The 24,434-nt window shown below is 38.5% G+C and overlaps 1 protein-coding gene across 1 annotated transcript in view; it reads left to right on the forward strand.

The window, feature by feature from the left end:
* LOC139571177 (CUB and sushi domain-containing protein 1-like) overlaps nucleotides 1-24,434 on the forward strand; it is a 572,617-nt gene that overhangs the window by 198,987 nt on the left and 349,196 nt on the right. Inside the window, exon 2 of the mRNA XM_071393795.1 lies at nucleotides 14,905-15,121. Coding sequence (XP_071249896.1) covers nucleotides 14,905-15,121 — 217 coding nt within the window. The remainder of the gene's footprint in view (nucleotides 1-14,904; nucleotides 15,122-24,434) is intronic.

Raw genomic sequence — 24,434 nt, forward strand, 5'->3', positions numbered from 1 at the left:
TGGAAATACTAGGAAATCAAGCCTCAATATGTCTGACGTCATCTATCAGAGTGATCTAGTTTAATTAAAAGCTAATCATATACTTGACTAAAAAATACAGGGTTGACAGGAATCGAAAGACAAATTAGTTCTTAATGCAACCGCTGATTTACATTTTTAAAATTATCCTTACTTTTCAATACAGGGTTGGCCAAGTGAAGCTATACCAAACAAAATGGCGATATATGCGTTTAAAATATTTCGACAGAAACACGGTTTATCATATTAAATATTGCTTACTTTGAGCTGATCTTCCATCATATTCTTGGGCAATGTATCCTTTCTATGTTATAAACGTCTTTTGGTCGATAGATGTCCTCTGTCCTTCGAAATGTCCATCACCAACGACCGACACCCTAAAGCGTGTCCAAACTTTCAGAGTGCACGACAAAGAAATTCCTCAAAATCGCACTAAACGGATATAAATTGATATAAAACGGTTAAAATTCACTACATTATGATGTTTTTAACAACTATAACGACTGAAAACATGACCGGAGAAATACTGCTGGTTAGAAAACGATTTGGAACGAGGCAGGTCCGATGGCCTTCATGCTTGAGGCGCACGTTGAGAAAGAGGGGTCTCTGTACATTTTTGTCATTTATAATGGCTGTGAACGTCCCATCGACTTCATTGAAAACGTGATGACGTACAGACACCCAGAGGAAGACGTAGGCAGTGTCGGTTTCTTCATAGCATTCACTGTGGCCTTATAAACAGACCCCAGATCAGAGGTAAAAATTTCTGAAATCTGAACCCTGTCATGAAAAGTGCTGTAGAAATTGTTCTGTACCACTCAGAGACAAAATTTCAACTCCTATAGAAACTATAGACTGTTTTCTATCCAATAATAACAATAATATGCATATTGTACGATCAAGAATTTAGCACGAGGCAGTTTAATTTGGAGACACAAATATGCTAATGCGGAACAGCACCCCCTATAGTTGCAAGAAGTTAACTAATTATGTGAATTGGTTGCACCAGATCTTATTTAGGGGCTTCATAGCAAAGAGGGTGAATACATATGCAAGCACCACTTTTCCATTTGAAATTCTTATAATTTTTTTTGTTGAAATTTCACTTCACCAATTTGGACTATTTTGTGTATGTCCATTACATGAAATCCAAATAAATATCCATTTAAATTACAGGTTGTAATACAACAAAACAGGAAAAACGCCAAGGGGGTGAATACTTTTGCAAGTCACTGTACATGTTTGTAAGAGTCTCACCTTTGTATAGAATGTGTACCAAACGGTTCGGACGCTACAGACAGAAACTGGCAGATCAGCTGTACCGAATTCAGACAAGTCTACTGACACTTGTGGAGGTCGTAGAGCAAAACGGAGAACACCATCGTGTTTGTTAGAGTCTCATAGAAGGATCATGATATTTGTAGGCCAAAGTGTTTGGACGCTACAGATTACTTTTGTGAGAAGACCGATTTACGGTCTCATGGTCTGACAAACACCGCTCTGTTACCTTTCTGCAGATGTGGAAGTGTTACATAGGCGGATGCGGTGGATTGAGACGCTTCCAAAGCGAAAAAACGGATCTCTATCTTAAACTGAGGGAATTTTATGGGGATTTCTTTATTATGCTAATTCGATGTTTGATGGGGGCATGGACATCAACCTTACTTAATAACGATGGTTTTGGGAAACAGCTCCAACGAAGGTTTTAACGATGAACTTAGCCTTAACTTCTTATGGCTAGGGGCAGTATTGAGTAGCTTGGATGAATAAGTTGCCCAGAGTAAACTGCATGCTACTCAGGCCCAGAAGCTAAGATATGCATATTATTAGTAGATTTGGATAGAAAACACTCTAAAGTTTCTAAAACTGTTTGAATGATGTCTGTGAGTATAACAGAACTCATGTGGCAGGCAAAAACCTGAGAAAAAATCCATCCAGGAAGTGGGAAATCTGAGGTTTGTAGGTTTTCAAGTCTTTGCCTATCCAATATACAGTGTATATGGGGTCATATTGCATTTCCTAGGGCTCCCACTAGATGTCAACAGTCTTTAGAACCTTGTTTCAGGCTTCTACTGTGAAGAGGGAGAGAATAAGAGCTGATTGACTAAGAGGTCTGGCAGAATGCCATGAGCTCAGTCAGGCGTACGCCCGTGAGAGGTAGCTGCGTTCCTTTTCCTTTCTAAAGACAAAGGAATTCTCCGGTTGAAACATTATCGAAGATTTATGATAAAAACATCCTAAAGATTGATTCTATACATCGTTTGACATGTTTCTACGAACTGTAATGGGACTTTTTGACTTTTTGTCTGGCCTGCGCTTCGTGAATTTGGATTTGTGAACTAAACGCGCGAACAAAAAGGAGGTATTTGGACATAAATGGACTTTATCGAACAAAACAAACATTTATTGTGGAACTGAGATTCCTGGGAGTGCATTCTGATGAAGATCATCAAAGGTAAGTGAATATTTATAATGCTATTTCTGAGTTCTGTTGACTCCACAACATGGCGGGTATCTGTATGACTTGTTTTGGTCTCTGAGCACTGTACTCAGATTATTGCATGGTGTGCTTTTTCTGTAAAGCTTTTTTGAAATCTGACACAGTGGTTGCATTAAGGAGAAGTTTATCTATAATTCCATGCATAACGTTTTTATCTTTTATCAATGTTTATTATGAGTATTTCTGTATATTGATGTGGCTCTCTGCAAAATCAACGGATGTTTTGGAGGCAAAACATTACTGAACATAATACGCCAATGTAAACTCAGATTTTTGGATATAAATATGAACTTTACCGAACAAAACATACATGTATTGTGTAACATGAAGTCCTATGAGTGTCATCTGATGAAGATCATCAAAGGTTAGTGATTAATTTTATCTTTATTTCTGCTTTTTGTGACACCTCTCTTTGGCTGGAAAAATTGCTGTTTTTCTGTGACTAGGTGCTGACCTAACATAATCGCATGGTATGCTTTCGTCGTAAAGTCTTTTTGAAATCGGACACTGTGGTGGGATTAACAACAAGTTTATCTTTAAAATGGTGTATAATACTTGTATGTTTGAGGAGTTTTAATTATGAGATTTCTGTTGTTTGAATTTGGCGCCCTGCACTTTCACTGGCTGTTGTCATATCGATCCCGTTAACAGGATTTCAGCCGTAAGAAGTTTTAAGAAGCTTTTGGGAAACAGGACCCTTGTACTCAACACTCTATTGTCCCTCTTATTACTCTGACATCAATGCGAATGCAGTCTTGTTTCAAATTCAAAGCCAAACACAACAGCAGCCATTTGGACGCATTTTGGATGTGAGTCTAATAATTAGCTAACTGAATCAGGTTAGTAACATCTGAGGTTGGAGCTAAAATCTAGCTCTTCAGGAACAGGGTTGGAAAGCACCAGGCATTCAGAGTTTGAACGGAATATCACCTGTCGCATAGCGAGAGCCAGATCCCAGTCATTGCGAGTGTGAAAACAGAGTTTTGATGGCTTCTTTTAAAAAGAGTAGGATCCCAGCATTATATTGCTAGGCTATATTTATTTCTAAACTTACCTCATATTAAGCACATTGCTTCCTTTTACAACCGGAGTAGCCTACCTGTCTGGCATGTAAATTAACACTGGGAAAAGTTCCCTCCATTCAATATTCAAGTGCATATGGATGAAATGTAATATTTTCCCCCTGGCCCTGTTCTGACAGGTGCATGATAATGTCTAAATCAAAATTCATTTCACATATATTAGTTAATATATGTAAAGACAAGAATACATTGAGAATAGTCTGATATGTGAGAACATTATCACTTGTGAATGAGAAACTGTTCAGCATGTGCAGTCTACTATGGCAGGAAACATAGCACATACATTTTTTTGCAACTTTTTAAAATAATCAATAGTCGTATCACGCAGCCCATAGGCCTATATGTATTGATAAGATTTGTATCACAACTAAAGTGGCCAAATAACTCTAAATTAAATGTAGCCTATAGGACCCCCAGAACAGTGTTGGAGAGCCCTGACATATAGCCTATAGTGAAACGTGTTCTTATAAACTCAGTCATTGCGTAATCGTTTGTGAAAACTTAGTTTTGACTGGCCACTATTTAAAAGAAGAGATTCCCAGCTTTCTGTGCTACTATATAATTTTTTTAAAACTTATAATTAAGCACATTAATCCCCCCCCCCCCCCATCTTCATGCTTGTGTCACAATTTTTATTTGTGTGACACCGGTGTCACCCACGCCTCCTGCCTGTGTACTGGAGTCCTAGCTAGCTAGCACACAGTATCCTTCGCCCCCGACTGCTGCTTAACAGCTTAGCTTCCTAAATAAATTGTTGTTTAGCCTCCTCCTAACAGCTTTGCTTCCTCAACTGTCTGATTGCCCCATACTGGGGCAACACACATTACAGCCCTCCTTGACAATGTTCCACCGGGATGAGCCACTAGAAATGTAATGATTGATATATTTTTCCAGGTAGCTGTGGAGTCAGCTTAGGGTAAGTTCTTAACTCCGTTATGCTATCTAGCTAGCTAGTATTCAGACCCCTTGAATTTTTCCACATTTTGTTACATTACAGCCTTATTTTATAACGGATTAAATTAAATTAAATCCTCATCGATCTACACACAATACCCAATAATGACAAAGTGAAAAACAGGTTTTTAGAAATGTTTGCAAATAAAAAAAATACAGAAATATTTAATTTACCTGAATATTCAGACCCTTTGCTATGAGACTCAAAATTGAGCTCAGGTGCATCTTGTTTCCATTGATCATCCTTGAGATGTTTCTACAACTTGATTGGAGTCCACCTGTGGTAAATTCAATTGATTGGACATGATTTGGAATGCCAAACACCTGTCTATATAAGGTCCCACAGTTGACAGTGCATCCCTGCATGTGCACCCCTGGAAGGTGAACCTTCGCCCCAGTCTGAGGTCCTGAGGACTCTGGAGCAGGTTTTCAGCAAGGATGTCTCTGTACTTTGTTCCGTTCATCTTTCCCTCGGTCCTGACTAGTCTCCCAGTCCCTGCCGCTGAAAAACATCCCCACAGAATGATGCTGCCACCACCATTCTTCACGGTAGGGATGGTGCCAGGTGTCCTCCAGACATGATTCTTGGCATTCAGGCCAAAGAGTTAAATCTTGGTTTTATCAGAGCAGAGAATCTTGTTTCTCATGGTCTGAGTCTTTAGGTGCCTTTTGGCAAACTCATAGCAGGCTGTCATGTGCATTTTACTGAAGAGTGGCTTCTGTCTGGCCTCTCTACCATAAAGGCCTGATTGGTGGAGTGCTGCAGAGATGGTTGTCCTTCTGGAAGATTCTCCCATCTCCACAGAGGAACTCTGGAGCTCTGTCAGAGTGACCATTGGGTTCTAGGTCACCTACCTGAGCAAGGCCCTTTTCCCCCAATTGCTCTAGGAAGAGTCTTGGTGGTTCCAAACTTCTTCCATTTAAAAAGGATGGAGGCCACTGTGTTCTTGGGGAACTTAAATGCTGCAGAAATGTTTTGGTACCCTTCCCCAGATCTGTGCCTCACCACAATCCTGTCTCGGCGCTCTACAGACAATTCCTTCGACCTCATGGCTTAATTTTTGCTCTAATTTGCAGTGTTAACTGTGGGACCTTATATAACAGGTGTGTGCCTTTCCAAATCATGTCCAATCAATTGAATTTACCACAGGGGGACTCCAATCAAGTTGTAGAAACATCTCAAGGATGATCAATGGAAACAGGATGCACCTGAGTTCAACTTTGAGTTTCATAGCAAAGGGTCTAATTACTTATGTATGTTAAAATATTTATTTTTAATACATTTGAAAAAATGTATAACAACCTGTTTTCGCTTTGTAGTTATGGGGTATTCTGTGTAGATTGCTGAGGATTAAAAATATATATTTTTGGAATAAGGCTGTAACCTAACAAAATGTGGAAAAAGTCAAGGTATCTAAATGCTTTCCGAAGGCACTGTATATAGCTGTCAGTGCCCTGAACAGTGTCAGTATGTGTATAACCAGTTGTCAGGAGGCTCTAGCTTGTAGAATTAAAAAAAAATCATTTACACTGAATCATGGGACAGACCTGTGACCTCCATTGTCATCTTCACATATGACGTTCTGTTCTGCTAGCATGCAACCCAGTGTGAAACAGCAATTACCTACAGCTACTCTCACTTGGCCAAACGTACATGCAGAATGTACAATGTCTCTGGCTGTGTATGCCATAAATCATGTCTGAAAACAGTGTGGTACCAAAAACACAATTCTATCACCCACCATGGAAATAAAAATCAAGTATCGTTTTAGGGGATTACAACTACAGTATTTGATGTTGCCAAACAACAATAACAAGCAAAGTACCTGACTCACCTCTGTACTGCAACTCAGCAAAATCAGGACTCTTTACTCCTAACATCCAGATATTCATGCCAGAGAGGAAGAGGTGAAGAGAGACGCCCAATTTGGTAGAAAGTCTGTCTCTCTCCAGCAGGTGGCATTTTTTTTTTTGACACACCAAGCAATGAGTTTTTGTGTGGAGGTCAATGAGAGTGTCCAATTTGGTCAACAAACAAAATGAATGGCTTATTTGCTACGTGAGGTTAATTTGATTTAATCTAAGTTTCATAATGCTTAGGTTGTTATGAATGTACTGATATAAGTAAGACCCTTGTCATTCCCGCAACTTTGAGAAAAAACACAAGGTGTCATGTCCTGTGATATGTGCTCCCGGTTCCTTTAAATGTTGCCACGGTGATTATTAAGGTCCAACCTACTGTCAACAAACATTTTACATCTATGGACTGGGCGAATCCTTGATATTCCTTTTCGTCTTTCTGTAACTGAATGTAAACAATGCATCTAAAGATAAGCTTTTTGCCCCTATGGGTTGTCGATGGGTTACATACAGATTGTGGATTTTGTGCTACTGTTATTTATAGTATTTGTGTGGGTGTGAAACAATATGACTGGAAATGCATTGCATGGAGCAGTGTTAATTTTGTGAACAGTAACTATGATAAAAAATCCTTGTCAACGACCAATTTGTTTCTGACTAAAACTATGACGATAGCGAGATGTCCTGGTAAAACCACTAACTATTACAAATTACTTTTCATTTTAGTCAACAGAAATGTGACAAGAATAGAATTCCATGTGAGACTAATGGACATTCCATTTGACATTAAGCTTATTTTCATCTGTTTTGTACAATTATAATCATGCATGCAGAATACTTCATGCAATCCTGTCATTGACAGAACTAACATATTTCAGTGTCCTAATTGAGCTGATCTATCAGGCTCTCCCACACAGCTCCCATGCGGTCACTTCAGTCACTCGTCAATCTGTTGAATTGATGCATATGTAACAGTATAACTTTAAACCGTCCCCTCGCCCCGACACGGGCGCGAACCAGGGACCCTCTGCACACATCAACAACGGTCGCCCACGAAGCATCGTTACCCATCGCTCCACAAAGTCCACGGCCCTTGCAGAGCAAGGTGCAACACTACTTCTAGGTTTCAGAGCAAGTGACGTAACTGATTGAAACGCTACTAGCGCGTACCCGCTAACTAGCTAGCCATTTCACATCCGTTACACTCACCCCCCTTTCAACCTCCTCCTTTTCCGCAGCAACCAGTGATCCGGGTCAACAGCATCAATGTAACAGTATAACTTTAAACCGTCCCCTCGCCCCGACACGGGCGCGAACCAGGGACCCTCTGCACACATCAACAACGGTCGCCCACGAAGCATCGTTACCCATCGCTCCACAAAGTCCACGGCCCTTGCAGAGCAAGGTGCAACACTACTTCTAGGTTTCAGAGCAAGTGACGTAACTGATTGAAACGCTACTAGCGCGTACCCGCTAACTAGCTAGCCATTTCACATCCGTTACACATAGCCAGGACACTTCACTTGTAACTAACTTCAACTAGTCTAGAAACAATAATGTTTACTCTCTCTCTTACTATCATGTAGGCTATTTTTGCTTTGATCACATCAGAAGCTCTATTATCCCATGTGCGCAGTTATTCATTCATCTGTGTTGCTGCTCTCGCTCTACGGTCCGCAAATGTCAGTTGCGGTTGCTTTTTTCTTATGTGAAAAACTAATGATATTTGTTGAGTATTAGGAGTACAGTAATACTTCTGGTATTTGAAAAGCTGAAATTCGCCCCTTTTCAAGGAAACCACTGTTATTTACCCTCCTTGACGGTTATGATGCGGAGAAAATCATAGCTGTAATTGTTTAAAACCTGTTAGCCAAGGCTTTATGTGGTTAATTATGGCTGGCATTGTTTAGTATCTGCCACAATATCAATGTTGCCAGCTAAGGTATACAAGGGGGTAGGAGGCCTAGTTGAACAAGGCTATCTGAATGTGCACATCATGGAAGTTAGAGGTAGCCTAAATATGAATTGTTTCATAGAAACTCTGACGAAACCTAGACTAAAATTGTCCAGTTTTAGTCAACTGATTAATAACTAAAACTAACAAAGGATGAAATGACTAAAATGTGACTAAGACTAAAATGTATTTTAATACTAAAACTAAGACTAAAACTACATCTAAAATACCTGCAAAAATTAACACTGGCATGGAGAGACAGCAGACATGGTCAATGTTATTTAAATAGTACAGTGGAATTATTGCACACTGTGCAGATATAATTCGTTAGGCTACTCTTGTGAATGGTATATATACATGTATTTCTTATGAACAAGAAGCTGAGAACCTTAACAGCTTGGCATTTTAGATTTGATAATGAAACAAAGGCACATCTGATATTCATGGAGGAATTTAGAGAAAACAATGGCAACAATCGTCTCATGATAATGTTTGTAGGAGATTGTTGTTCGCCCTTTTGCAAATGTCCTTTAGATGATTTTGTGTCAGTGAATCATATTCCACTGTAATTGAAACATGGATTTGCCTGCTTTTCCAATGACTCACAATGCTGCATCGTAACAGTGTCACAATCTTGATGTGTTATTGTCAATGCAATAGCTTTCCTCAAACAGTTTGTTCTGACCTTATATGATAGGTTAGAATAAGAGCATCATTATGTTGTAATCTTGTTTACGATCTCACCTGAGTAGGTACCTTATTTCATCAGAAATGCTTCTGTACTGTACTGTTGTTTTTCTGAACATCACTGGATGTCCCTGTTCTAACAAAGCATGCAGAGATCACTCATTTGGGTGTCACTAATACATGACTGCTAATAGCATGTTTACTGTGCATTAATAAAATGGTAATTTGCTGTTGCTTTTACAACCCCCTTGGAGAAGCAACCAACTGGCTATTCATCATAGATTGAAATGATATCTTTATTAATGGAGTTATATGGTTGTTTATTCAATGCAATGTATCTCAATATCTGGCCCCTGCTTGGTTGTTATTGAGGCAAATTATGGGAATGTATTGACCGTCAGCCCCGGGTTGGCTACTGCAGTAATAATGTTAATAAATCAATAAAGAGTTCTATCAGTGGCACAATTAAAGCTGTATTTCTTGTTCAAGAGTGCAAGGTGGTCCTCTGCAAGGGCAGCTTTAATGTTGGTCAGTTCAAACTAGTCAAAAATGAATCCCTTGTTGTGGATCTCAATACTGTTGCACTGGTGACATTTAAATCAGCTTTGAAAAAAGGCGCAAGTTTAAGTTTATTCGGCCTGAGCGAGTCTGACCACATGTTGCAACACAATCTCACACTCAATTCGTGCAAATATGTACAAAAAGTCTTTCAGCAGATTTCGTGCGTTTTTTGTGTGGCTTAATTCGTGTGAAAAGACACATGTTTGTGCAACTTCGTTCATAGGAAAATATTTTTTGAAAGTTAGCGCAACGCATGTTGGGCAAATTGTGTTCTACACTGACTTTGTTTTGTGTCCCACAGTTATTTATATATATTAAAAAAAAGTTAACTTCTTATGGCTGCAGGGGCAGTATTGAGTAGCTTGGATGAATATAATATGTGGGAGTATTGGGAGTATATGTGTGGGAGTAATACTAAGGAGTATTGGTGTCTCCGAGGGGTCTTTGGCCTGGTTTGCTAACTACCTCTCTCAAAGATCAGAACATCTGCTGTCTCAGCCAGATGAATAGCCAAATTAGCCGCCATGTTGGACTCAACAGAAACCAGAAAATACATGATAAATGTTTCCTTACCTTTGATGAATTCATCAGAATGCAGTCCTAGGAATCCCAGGTCCACAATAAATGCTTGATTTGTTCGTTAATGTCCGTTATTTATGTCAAATTAGCTACTTTCGGATTGTTTACCAAACACCCTAACCAAAGTCTCAAAGCGCGACCACTATAACGTGACGAAATGTCCAAACGTTCCGTTACAGTCAGTAGAAACATGTCAAACGATGTACTGAATCAATCTTTAGAATGTTAACATACATCTTGAATAACGTTCCAACCGGAGAATTACATCAACTTCAATTGAGAGATGGAACGGAGCTGCCTCTCATGTGAACGCGCGTGTTGAATGCATGGTCACCTCATGGCAGTGATTACTAATTTCTGTCTCCTTCGACCCCTTCACATTAGAGTCATCAGACTTAGTTCTATTGACTGTTGACATCTAGTGGAAGCCGTAGGAAGTGAAAACCCATCCATATCTCTCTGTATTTTCAATGAGAGCTTGGTTGAAAATATGGCACCCCCAGAAAAAATCCAAACAGGAAGTGGAACTTCTCAGGTTTTTGCCTGCCATATGAGTTCTGTTATACTCACAGACATAATTCAAACAGTTTTAGAAACTTCAGAGTGTTTTCTATCTAATACTACTAATAATATGCAAATATTAGCAACTATGACTGAGGAGCAGGCCGTTTACTCTGGGCACCTTTCATCCACGCTACTCAATACTGCCCCTGCAGCCAAAGAAGTTAATGGTTAAATAAAAATAAATAAATAAATGATAGCTTCGATGCAACCAAGAGAGTTTTTATAGAGTTTTTACATTGCGCTGGACGCACTCTCTTGGTTGCATAGAAGCTACACTTATTGATATCTACATAGCGCATTGATGTGAATCACACTGCTACTCTCTCATTTAGCTATTTGCACCTTACGGGTTTTTGTTGTTGTGAATGGCTGTTCACAAATGTAGATGTGTATTTTAACCCAATAATGGTTGAATTTAAGAAGTTTAAGCTGCTTATCAATCATTGTTTTTGTGACCAGTGGACAGCCAGTGAAAAATGTGATCTTCCAACAGCTGCATAGTGGTGATCCAAGACTATGGAAAAGTTTGAGGAAGTTCCTCCCTTCTAAACTTCTCAGTGGTATTGTGCTCCATACTGTCAAAAAACTAGTTTAATTTAAGAAGACTATGAGTGGGGCTTTTATTGCTCAGTCTAATTTGTGCTGATAAAAGAAAAATGGACACATGCTCAAATTCGCACACTTTTGATAGACTTAAACAGCTACAAATTATCGAGATATTAAAGTGTCACCAACAAAAACATAAACTAGGCCTATAGCAAATGCAGCATATGGCATACATTGTTCACATGCAAATAGCCATTCCATGAGAGCAGCATTTATTTTTCAACTCGAAGCAACGAGCCCAATTAGTCCTCCATGACAACAAGATAAACATAGGCTAATAAATCCTTAGTTTTTGGGTTATACTCGTGTAAAAACAATTTGCCTAATCTATATGTCCAAGTCCTATTCTTGAAGATCAAGGGACATTCAATTAATTGGAATGACTAGAAATCTGACAGACTTTGGTTTTTAATGCAAAGAAATAGCCTAATCATATTACTATACAGTTGAAGTCGGAAGTTTACATACACCTTAGCCAAATACATTTAAACTCAGTTTTTCACAATTCTTGACATTTAATCCTAGTAAACATTCCCTGTCTTAGGTCAGTTAGGATCACCACTTTATTTTAAGAATGTGAAATGTCTGAATAATAGTAGAGAGAATGATTTATTTCAGCTTTTATTTCTTTCATCACATTCCCAGTGGGTCAGAAGTTTACATACACTCAATTAGTATTTTGTAGCATTGCCTTTAAATTGTTTAACTTGGGTCAAACATTTCAGGTAGCCTTCCACAAGCTTCCTACAATAGATTGGGTGAATTTTGGCCCATTCTGACAGAGCTGGTGTAACTGAGTCAAGTTTGTAGGCCTCCTTGCTCTTAACACACACTTTTTCAGCTCTGCCCACACATTTTCTAAAGAATTGAGGTCAGGGCTTTGTGATAGTCACTCCAATACCTTGACTTTGTTGTCCTTGAGCCATTTTGCCACAACTTTGGAAGTATGCTTGGGGTCATTGTCCATTTGGAAGACCCATTTGCAACTAAGCTTTAACTTCCTGACTGATGTCTTGAGATGTTGCTTCAATATATCCACATCATTTTCCTTCCTCATGATGCCATGTATTTTGTGAAGTGCACCAGCCCCTCCTGCAGCAAAGCACCCCCACAACATGATGCCCCCCCCCCATGTAGGCTTCTTCTAATGGGTTAGAAGAAGCCTAAATAACCAACCTATAATGTAAAATGCAACATCCATTTATAACTAGCTATGTAAACTGTAACATTTATTTATCCTACAAATGATGTCGTTCAATTGGTAATATTACATTTTGTAACCAAAAGTAATCTGATTACGTTACTGACTTTTGGTAATCCAAAAGTTACGTTACTGATTACAATTTTGGACAGGTAACTAGTAACTGTAACAGATTACATTTAGAAAGTAACCTACCCAACCCTGGTTATCATTCATGCTAACAAATACAATATGAAATAATATGCCAACAAATATTGTTTGTACACAAAGTGTATTGGAACAGAAAGTTCCCTACTATTACACTTTTAGAGAGCATTTTGCTACACCCGTAATAACATCTGCTAAATATGTGTATGTTACCAATCAAATTTGATAACAATATACAGATGTCTGAGGGTGTCCAGCATCAAACAAATCCAGCATCATCTGGTTACAGCCTGAGCATGTTTTAGGCATATTTGGAGTGCTCAATTAATGTAAACTCTTAGAGATATAGCATGTCCCATCTGCTGTCTATTTATTTGGTTTTAGTTCCTTTATAGGTTTGGTCCATTAGTTAACAATACAACATGACACTGATTTCATACATACTGCTTTTCAATCATAAATAAGCCAAGCTATTGGAAGGTCCCCCTGGTTACACCGTCTAATGCGTAAACACATCTACTTGTTTTAATTCGCTGCTTAATGAATACCTAGTTTTACCTTAGAATTACTGTAGCCTTGTAACGGCCGTCGTAATCCTCCTCGTCTGAGGAGGATAAGTTAGAAGGATCGGAGGACCAAAACGCAGCGTGGTATGTATCCATATTTATTAGAATACTTTTCTAGACGAACAAAAACAATAAACAAAACAAAACCAACGACGCTAACAGTCCTGAACATGTGAACAAATGAAAAACAATGAACGCACGAACAGGAACAATCACCCACAAACAAACAGTGAGAACAGCCTACCTTAATATGGTTCCCAATCAGAGACAACGTAAAACACCTGCCTCTGATTGAGAACCATATCAGGCCAATTAGACAACCCTAAACCAATGAAACACATAACATAGAATATACCCACCCAGCTCACGTCCTGACCAACTAAACAAAGACTTAACAAAGGAAATAAGGTCAGGAACGTGACAAGCCTATTCTGTTTTGTTTGTCACTACCGATTAAGTTTTTATTGCTGTGTTTGATTTCAGAGGTATTATGATTTAATAATTTGATGGTACCATAGTTAGAATATATTGGCTCAGAAGCTTTGACAAAGCTTTGATAATTCATCATTCTTTCATTCTCTGTTTGTTTCTGAAAATAGGGTTTTTCTTACATATGAACAGACCCCCATACTTGTAGTTCCATCACCCTTTATCAATTTAGAGCACTAGTCTAGAAAATTGTGGACTGTTTATATTTCTGACGTTATGTTCTAAGAATAACAATGGTAATTAAAATACATCAACAGATAGGAAATTGAGAGCAATGTTTTCCAGTGGCAGATAATTAAAATTAGCCCTAGCCTTTCAGCTACTCTCATAGCCACCAACAACATTTTAAAATTATGTCTGTCTTCTTTCTATGAGTGGGTTTCGATTGACACGAATGTCTGCCGGGAGTATTAGCAGCAAGCACATTTAATTGAATTCAATGCTTGACATCTACATACACACACTCTGTTTATTTACTTTGAGTAAATGGTTCTTGCCAAAGAATGTCAGGATTTAGCCTTGTTACTCTTTCATTGCAAATCTCGAGAGGTTGAAAGGACAATAATCTCCTTTTATAAAAGATTCTACACCTCTTTGATGAGGTATAGCCTAATGACTTGTATAATCATGGTGTGTTCAAGCATTTGTGTGTGTGCTGTATTTCTCACATGCTGCTTTTCAATCATAAATAGGCCAAGATATTGGAAGGTCCCCCTATGCTGCATACGATATGACGCAGCGAGAAAGCGAGAAATGTGAAATGGAACATTGAGGAACATTGACCATCAATGTGCATATGTCAACACGTTAAAACATACCCAAACACATATATATTTAATGTTTGTGAAGAGAGGTTATTGTATTCAGACCTGAGGCTTCTAATGGTCAATGGGATGCTTTGTTATGCTACAAAAATGCTGTTTAAGTGGCATACTTGAGGACGGTTCATCAGGACACCAGAGAAATCCCTCTGTGAGTCACGTATAATATTGCTGAAGGAGTTTCCCTACAGAGTAGTTCACCGGGTTCAGTGTTGTTATATCCAAAAGTTTTGTGGTACAATGTGTAAATTCTTAGATTGAAAATCTAAAAGACCCATATTATATCTAATGTCTGTCTTTGATCTTTGTCCTCAGGTCAAACTTGTGGTGGTGTTGTACAAGGACTAAATGGAACGATAGAGAGTCCTGGCTTTCCCCATGGCTACCCAAACTATGCCAACTGTACCTGGATCATCATTACAGGAGAACGAAACAGGATACAGTTGTCATTTCACACCTTTGCTCTTGAAGAGGACTTTGACATAGTCTCCATTTATGATGGACAACCGCAGCCAGGAAACCTGAAAATTAGGTAAGACTTTTACTTACTCATATGCAGTTTTATATGTATTCATTGGATTTGAGTGTTACAGTACTGTATTGTTGTAACTTTAGTGGTCCTGTGTGGCGCTAGCAATGCTAAGGTTATTATCATGCTGACATGACTGCTTATGCCAGTATATAGATTTTGTCCTGTTGTGCTAGTTAAGTGATACATACTTTAGTTGTGTAGTGTTGAACATTCATGTGTACCCACTGAATAGTTATATTGATGTTGTAATGGCACTCATTCATTCCAACTGTACCTAAAGTACCACGGGGCTTCTTTATCTTGCCATAAAATAGCAAATCAACTGAAAACGTAAAATTCCCATCAGGACCCTTCTGAAACAAGTGAACATTTGTAACGCCATGCAGGCTAAACTGTATCCCTGTGGTTGCCAAGGTTGCGCTTACCAGGTTTGAAGTATGCCAATAGTTTGGTACGGAAGGCACCCTCTTGGCGTTGAAGTGAGTAATGGGGATCTGCAATTAATAAAGAAAATCTCAAAATACTTGTTCTGCAAGTGAAAATGGAATGGCTTAATTCAGATGCAGATTTTTGTAGATTTTTGTAAAAACATACACATGATTAAAACAACTGTTTGCATAAAGAGGGTGAAGTGAAACTAATGCTGCTGAAAAGTATTTACCAAGTAAATATGTGAGTGGTATTATAAAGTGTTTACCAACTCAGTGGCCTTCTAGTTTGATTGTCCGTCCAGAGATTGGAAGGTTGGGAGTTCGATCCCCGTTTGAGTTATACCAAAGACTCTGAAAATGGTACCCGCTGCATCTCTGCTTGGCAATGAGCATGACGGAGATAGATTGTTGGTAGGGCCCTGCGATTGTATAGCGTCCTGTCTAGGGGGTGTACTAGTACATCAAACTGCCTCACGCTACCGAAACAGGAGAGCACTTTCCGGCTCACACAAGCCAAGGCTCGTGCAAGGCTACTTACTTAATGAATATAAAGTGTTAGACAGAGCACCCGCTCAATGTGATTCCATGTATTACTTGACTAGATCAGTGAAAATGTCAGTCAGTCTCTTGGCCAGTGGGAAAATACCAGGCTAATGATAATTATACATTTCATTATACAGCTCTCAAAGTCAAGAAAACAAAGTTTTAAAGGACATGCAAATACATCAACTTGTGTGGAAAAGTACAGTGCATTTGGAAAGTATTCAGACCCTTCTCTTTTTCCACATTTTGTTACGTTATAGCCTTATTTTAATCAATCTACACACAATACTCAGTAATGACAAAGCGAAAACAGGTTTTTAGAAATACCTTATTTATGTAAGTATTCAGACTCTTTGCTATGAGACTCAAAATTGAGCTCAGGTGTATCCTGTTTCCATTGATCATCCTTGAGATGTTTCTACAACTTGATTGGAGTCCACCTGTGGTAAATTCAATTGATTGGACATGATTTGGAAAGCCAAACACCTGTCTATATAAGGTCCAACAGTTGACAGGGAATCTCAGAGCAAAAACCAAGCCATGAGGTTGAAGGAATTGTCTGTAGCGCTCCGAGACAGGATTCTGTCAAGGCACAGCTCTGGGAAGGGTACCAAAACATTTATGCAGCATTCTTAAATGGAAGAAGTTTGGAACCACCAAGACCAAGAACCTGATGGTCACTCTAACAGAGCTCATGAGTTCCTCTGTGGAGATGGGAGAACCTTCCAGAAGGGCAACCATCTCTGCAACACTCCACCAATCAGGCCTTTATGGTAGAGAGGCCAGACGGAAGCCACTCCTCAATAAAAGGTCAAAAGGCACCTAAATTACTCTCAGACCATGAGAAACAAGATTTTCTGGTCTGACGAAACCAAGATTGAACTCTTTGGCCTGACTGCCAAGTGTCACGTCTGTAGGACACCTGGCACCATCCCTTTAGTGAAGCATAGTGCTTCAATAGAGTACTGAGTCTGAATACTTATGTAAATGTGATATTTCAGTCTGTTATTTGTAATACATTTGCAAAAATGTCTAAAAACATGTTTTTGCTTTGTCATTATGAGGTGTTTTGTGTAGATTGATGAAAAAAATGTTTCAATCAATTTTAGAATAAGGCTTTAACGTAACAAAATGTGAAAAGTCAAGGGGTCTGAATACTTACCAAATGCACTATAAGTGTGTGCACTGCAACACACAAGCAAAATCACTAGTGATGTACATTAAACAGCAAGAAATTAGCAAACTGAAAAATATACCTACCATTTTTTTATTTTACGAGTTTAACCAAAAGACCGTTCTGAGAAGATACATTTTAATCAAGCCTTGATTCAAACATTGACCAAGTCTGAGTTACAGACAGAGGCAGGGAGAGAGCTCCTGATTGTCGAAGCAGCTTGCGAGAAAAGTTGGATTTCCACAAAATTTCTGTCTGGTAAAGGCTCAATGCACTCCATCTGGTATTCACAACCTTCTCATTCCATCTCATTTAGGTGTGTGTGTGAAGACATGGAGAACTGTTAATAGTCTGTTAACACACACCTCATACTGTGTGACATGAAGTGTTGATGTCATTACTTCAGGGCAATAACTAGCCTAAGCAGGTCATTAAACGGGCAAAGATCACTTGCTATATGATCTCTTCAGACTCTGTAAAGGGGGCTTTCTTTACCCCGTCCTCCGTTTCACCAATGGCTCTTTATCATTTAGGATTTAATAGTATGGAAATGCAATTCTGTGTTTATGCTAATTAAACACAAGGCATTACCAGAGGGTTTGGAGCGATGCTCCAGTGACAAGCAGTATCCGTCTCTGGTGAACCTCTCCTTGGCTGAGATGGGACTCTACCTCTGTGTCTGTGGAGAGTGACAAACATTGCTCACCATGACTGCAGTGTCAAACTTTATAACACTGTGGGTTTCGACCTATAAACACTGCCTGCTACCGTCACAGTTGCCCTCTCTGTCTGTCTCCTCAGCTCCAAAAATGTACCCATTACCTCTAAGATGCTGGCTGGTAACAGTGCCTTACCGCCACAAGGTGTCAGTGAAACCTAAATTCCTGTGTTTTTATGCTAATGAAATGCATCAGACATATATAACAGAATAGCCTACAGTCAGCAAGGAAAATAGGGCAGGCTAAGATAACCAGTGATTTGAACAAATCCAGCACAGGAGGATAGGGATTCAAGCTAGCTGAACTAAGTAAGCATGGGTAGGATGTGGAGGAAGTAGCTTTGCCCTGTTGGTTGCATTGTTGCATTGGATAATTTTATAAGCTTTTTTATTCATGTCTCAGAATGGTATCAAATGTTGAAGGCATTAAAAAAAAATAAAGATAACAAATAGTGCAGTAGCAGCAAGACACAACTAACTGTACAGTACTGTAGGCCCACAACAAACAACGTATTGAGCTGTATTGAATTGAGCTCTATGAATAAAGACAACAGTCTTGGGAAAGTAGAGATAAACAACAATTCACTAGAGATGAAGACTTCATATTCATTGAAAGAGAGCAGTAGCACTTTGCAGGTCTGAGTGTGAATAAAGGTCGCTGAAACGGTCATTCAAAAGAGAACATGCTGGCCACACCCAGGCCGACTGGCATTTCTGACTGATAGGAGGCATTATGCTGCACAGATTTCCTCCACATGAAGCAGCTGTTATGTTGCATATGCTGTCCTTTGAGAATGATACTTCCCCTGACCTTTGAATAACATACTGCTACCTGAACATGTGCAGAATATGGATGCAGGTAAAAGGGAGTTCACCTGTGCATTGTAAAGAGATGGAAGCCTACGGTGTATTGTAGTGAAGGAGTACATATCTTACTGTCAATTATTATTGCAATACACTTGAATAACCTTCTTTCTTACAGTAATACCTTTTCACAATAGTTTTCAAACCATTTCAGATGTATTCATTATTTTGAATGACAAATGGCTCCCTATTTACCTATGTATTTACATAGGCTGTCAAAGTGTAATTACAAAGGAACAAATTCATTACTATGTAGTGACAGTGTAGGTACCCTCTGTGGTCTAAGTGAACAGATCTCATGTTTGGCTGAATCTTTGGCTGAATCTTATATCTCACTGGCACAGGAGTAATTACAAATATGTACTAGTGATTTCTAGGGTGAGAAATAGCTTCTTTGCACCTGAAGACAGGCGATAACCGCAGTGCTGGATGGAATAAGAGCAAACACTTATTTCAGTTATATTAAAACCAGGAAAATCTGGAGAGCCCCTTGCTGATTACAGACTCATAATTTTAATACATTTTGACAATAATATAATAACAAAGCTCATAAGCAATAGAATGGCAAAAGTCTTACCAGATTTGATACGTTTAAAAATAGACACAAACAAATACAAGAACATGTTTCAATTTAATACAATAGGCAAAACAAATATATAGATTTATCAATAATGGCTGTTGATGCTGAAAAGGCTTTTGACCGTCTTGAATTGACTTTTCTATTCAAAACTTTGGACGCTTTCAACTTTCAACAAATATTAGATGAATGTAATAAATACACAAATAATACATTATCTGATGAAATTGCTTTAGAAATAGGCACAACAGGGAGGTCCTCTCTCCCCCCTCCTGTTTGCACTGGCAATTGAACTGCTTGCAGAAAGAATTAAACAGGACCCAAATGTAACAGGTATCAGTATTGGAAAGCATAAATATAAACTAAACTTATTTTCAACTTATCCCCTGATATACCTGACTGATATTGAAAACTCAATGCCCACCTTGCTAAAAAATATTTTCAGAATATTCTAAAATCTCACGTAAATATAAAATTTACGTGAAAAAACAACAAAATAATGGCAATAGGAAAAATAAAACGTTTAACTCATGAGCTACAAAAATCCTTTAGGTGGACCACAAAAAAAATAAAAAATACTTAGGATGCTTACTAAGACAACAAACAACAACTATATAAAGATAACTTTATCTCATTACTCAACAACATGAAAGCCAATATAATTAAATAGAACAATCTTCCCATAAATATTATAGGTAGACTAAACCTCTTCAGAATGGCATGGCTCCCAAAGTTTTTATATTTATTCTAGGTAATACCAATTACCCCACCGAAGACATTTGAAAAAAAAGTAACAGACTTTATATTAAACGTCTTCTACAAGAACCAATATCACTCCTTTAAAACACAACCCTATGGAACAATCCTTGAATAGCTTTTCTCAATTCAGCTGTAAATTGGTCCACATGGTAAACTAAAGGCATAGAAACCGTAAATGACTTGGTAATAGGAAATACATTTACAGTATTTCCATGACAGAATTTAAAAGCAATTTTGGACTGACCAATCTAGATATTTTCAAATACATGGAACTAAAAAGGTTTCATATCACGAAATTTCTATTTGAAATATTTTGGACGTCAGAGCAATCTTGAGGGAATCCTATTTGTATCATGTTTCAGGTAAGACCCAGATGCAGACAGTGTCGAAGAAACAAACGTTTATTACTAGTACAGGGGCAGCAAACAATAGGTCAAGGGCAGGCAGAGGTCAGTAATCCAGATAGGGTGCAAAAGGTCCAGAACGGCAGGCAGTCTCAGGTTCAGAGCAGGCAGGGGTCAATAATCCAGTGTGGTGTGGCAAGGTTCAGAACCTGCAGGCAGGCTCAGGGTCAGTTCAGGCAGAAAGATCAAAACTGGGAAAACATAGAAAACAGGACAGGAGCAAGGGGAAAACCGCTGGTAGGTTTCACAAAACAAAACGAACTGGCAACAGACAAACAGAGAACACAGGTATAAATACACTGGGGATAATGGGGAAGATGGGCGACACCTGGAGGGGGGTGGAGACAAGCACAAAGACAGGTGAATCAGATCAGGGTGTGACAATTTGAGTCAGAAAATGACATGATACATAACAAAATATCTGATATTGGCACAAGATGGAGGGAATGTTGGAACATAACTAACAAAATTACAGTTAACAAAAAATTGATGCTTAATCCAGTATAAACTAATGTATATAATGTATTATACAAGAGACAAAATTCACAAATTACACAGCACAACGGCAGTCATGTCTTAAGTGTAAAACTAACAATGACTCAATAATCCATGCCTTCTGGGAATGCAATAATGTCCAAAAGTTATGGGCGGAGTTAGAAAGTTGTCTGTCAGAATTTTTACAATGTAAATTTACTTTCAATCCGTCTGTCTGCATGATTCAATATATGGCATATGAGGGTGCAGTGAGATACCAGATGGGTTGGACGGTACTATTCTCGTCAATCATCTTGAAAAAATGTATACCTAACTGTAAAATTAACCAATCCTCCATCGGTAACACAATGGAAAGGTCAAATGCTTTATTATCTAAATGTTTAAAGTGTGTGGGCGAAGGAGAGAAACAAAATGGTGCAGTTTGAGGCCATGTGGCTGAGAGTGATGCGGGAACTGGAGTTGGGGAGGGGGGTGAGCAGGTGGGTCTGGGCAGGTGTGATGTTGTTGATGTTTGTGTGCGTCTGGATGCTGTTTGTATGTGTATGTTTTGTATTGTTTAAAAAAGTAATAATAACATTAGAACACAACATGCTATGGATTTTGAGAACACTATGTTCTGGCTTGCCTATTTAAAATTTACTGGCATTAGGCCTCATGGTACAAAACCATAGGCTGGGGAGCACCTCCTACTGGAGAGTTGATCTACACCTATTCTTTTGGTCTCCCATCCAGTGTTTAACCAAGCCCTGCTTAGCTTTTATATTTGTCACTGAAATATGCTAAATATGTGTACTGTAACGAACGTCGTCGGGAGAAGGAGAAGAGGACCAAGGTGCAGCGGGGTAAGTGTTCATATTACTTTTAATAAAATACAAAACACTTGACAAAACAACAAAAACGACAAACGAACAGTTCTGTAAGGTGACGAAACACAAAACAGAAAACAACCACCCACCAACACAGGTGGGAACAGGCTACCTAAGTATGGTTCTCATTCAGAGACAATGATAGACAGCTGCCTCTGATTGGGAACCATACCAGGCCAAACACATAGAAATACAAAACAAGGACAACATAGAACACCAGACACAGAATGCCCACCCAAACTCACGCCCTGACCAACCAAAATAGAGACATAAAAAGGATCTCTAAGGTCAGGGCGTGACATGTACACGACCAATAACATTTTATTTGTTTTTGATTACTACTGTGCTATTGTGAGAATGATTATTGAGATACCTCTTAATAACTAAATATATTGACTGTTGCTATCAAAATCATTCCAAAGGGTAGGTTTAAGAGAGCAAATGAAATGTAACCATTTTTTCAAGTCATATATAATCAATGATACTATTTAGGCCTATATAGCATTTGCAAAGTCATCAACAGCTATCGTTTCAATTCAACACAGTGTTTAGTGCTCCTGGCACACAATTGGCCAAGTGTCATCCGGGGTAGGCCGTCATTGTAAATAAGAATTTGTTCTTAATGTTCTTAACTGACTTGCCTAGTTAAAATAGACAATATAAATAGGCCTAGGGTTTCAAGCTTTGGTTGATTTAAAATTGAATCATTAATATGGTGAATTCACGTTTCCATATCAACCAAAAATCTAAGTTAAAGAATAGGACTAAATCTAATCAAACTTTATTTGAAGTGCATTTAAAGTTGAATTAGATTAGATTTTGTCCTATTCTTTAACTTCGATTTTTGTTTGAGATGGAGACTTGAATCCAACATATCAATTGTTAATTTGTAGACCAACTGGAATTTGTTGACAACCAAACACAATTCTATATCACTTTTGCAATACAGCAAATAGGCTGTAACAAATTATATGTTGGATTCATGTTGCCAACTAAACCAAAAACAAAAGTTAAAGAATAGGATTAAGCCAGTAGCTCAGATGAAACTATCCAAGCCTTAGATACATCTTTTAAAAAAGTTGATATTTGGTTGCGTTGTGAACCAAATACAATTTAATTTTAACTTTGTAATACAATAGATGGCCAAAAGTAATGACTATTTTAAAAAACTAATGTGAGAGTATTTATTTAACCTTCAAATTAGTAACACAACCATGGCCACATTTTGAGGTTACTGTTATTATGTCTTCTTATGTAATCATAGAACGTGTGCATGTTCAACATAGCATGCAAATGCCACAGGTCTGTGGAAATCTTCACAATTGCTGTACTAATCTGAACACCATTGATCACTTGCACTATGTACATTTAATGTAATCTCAACTGCAATCCAGGTAATTTGGCTGTGCTATTAGATGAAGCACTGGGATAACACATTAAGTTGTTGTATAAAAACAAAATATCTGACACTGTATTCCCATTTGAAATTAGTTTTGCTTTGATAGGGTTGAAAGCGCAGTGATAACACATTTAGATGACAACTAAACAAAGAATCTGACATTTTTCCATTGGAATTGAGTTGTTCTTTTAGATGGTTGAAAGCACAGTGATAACACATTGGGAATTCAACAAACTTCTGGTTGTAGGTGAATAAAGGTTGAAATCCATATCTCAACCAAATATTACCCAAATGTCCACGTTGAAATTACGTGGTGTGTCCAGTGGGTCTCTTTATGGTGATGTATCAATTATAGGTACACAAAGGTAGAAATATGCAATATCATCCTTTGCATATACAGGTATTATTCTACACATTAGTAACTAATGAGCTCTGCCCCCAAACAAAACCAAATTCGGTTGGTTCGCACCGGAACCAAATCTGAACCAATCATAGATCTTGATGTTTTACAAGTCTGGACAGTACAGCACAGGATAGTACAGTACAATAAAGCACATCACAGTAGAGTTCAGTAAAGTACAGTAGAGTTCAGTACAGTAATAATAATAATAATATACGTATTTTATATAGCGCTTTTCATTACAAAGAGAATCTGAAAGATGCTGTAAAAACAAACAAAACAAATGTAGAGATCTGGCAGGTCTTGGGCGATGTTCTTCCACAGCTTCAGATGATAAGGTGTATGTCAGCCAGGCAGTTCAGAAAGGCTGGGCTGTAGCGCAAGCAGAGGGAGCTTTGATGGCACAGAGAGGGAGCAGCGTCAGTTAGTTATTTAGGCCCGAGCTCTTTATTTAGGCACCTCGCTCGTAGTCTCCTCCTCCTTCTCCTATTACTCTGTACTGTAGATAGGCTGGATAGTCCACTATCCAAGTGTAGCACCCACCTTGGTGATGCTTCGGCAGCTAAAAGCGCCAGAAAGACCACTACACCTCGGCAGTAGTCAGGAAACAGTCCCCTATGAGGCGGGCCTTGCTCAACCCCTCACACTTCGTTCATGCAACCAGGACAGGTGGAAAAAAGGTG

This window comes from Salvelinus alpinus, chromosome 3, assembly GCF_045679555.1.
Source record: "Salvelinus alpinus chromosome 3, SLU_Salpinus.1, whole genome shotgun sequence".
In the NCBI taxonomy this organism is placed as follows: Eukaryota; Metazoa; Chordata; class Actinopteri; order Salmoniformes; family Salmonidae; genus Salvelinus; species Salvelinus alpinus.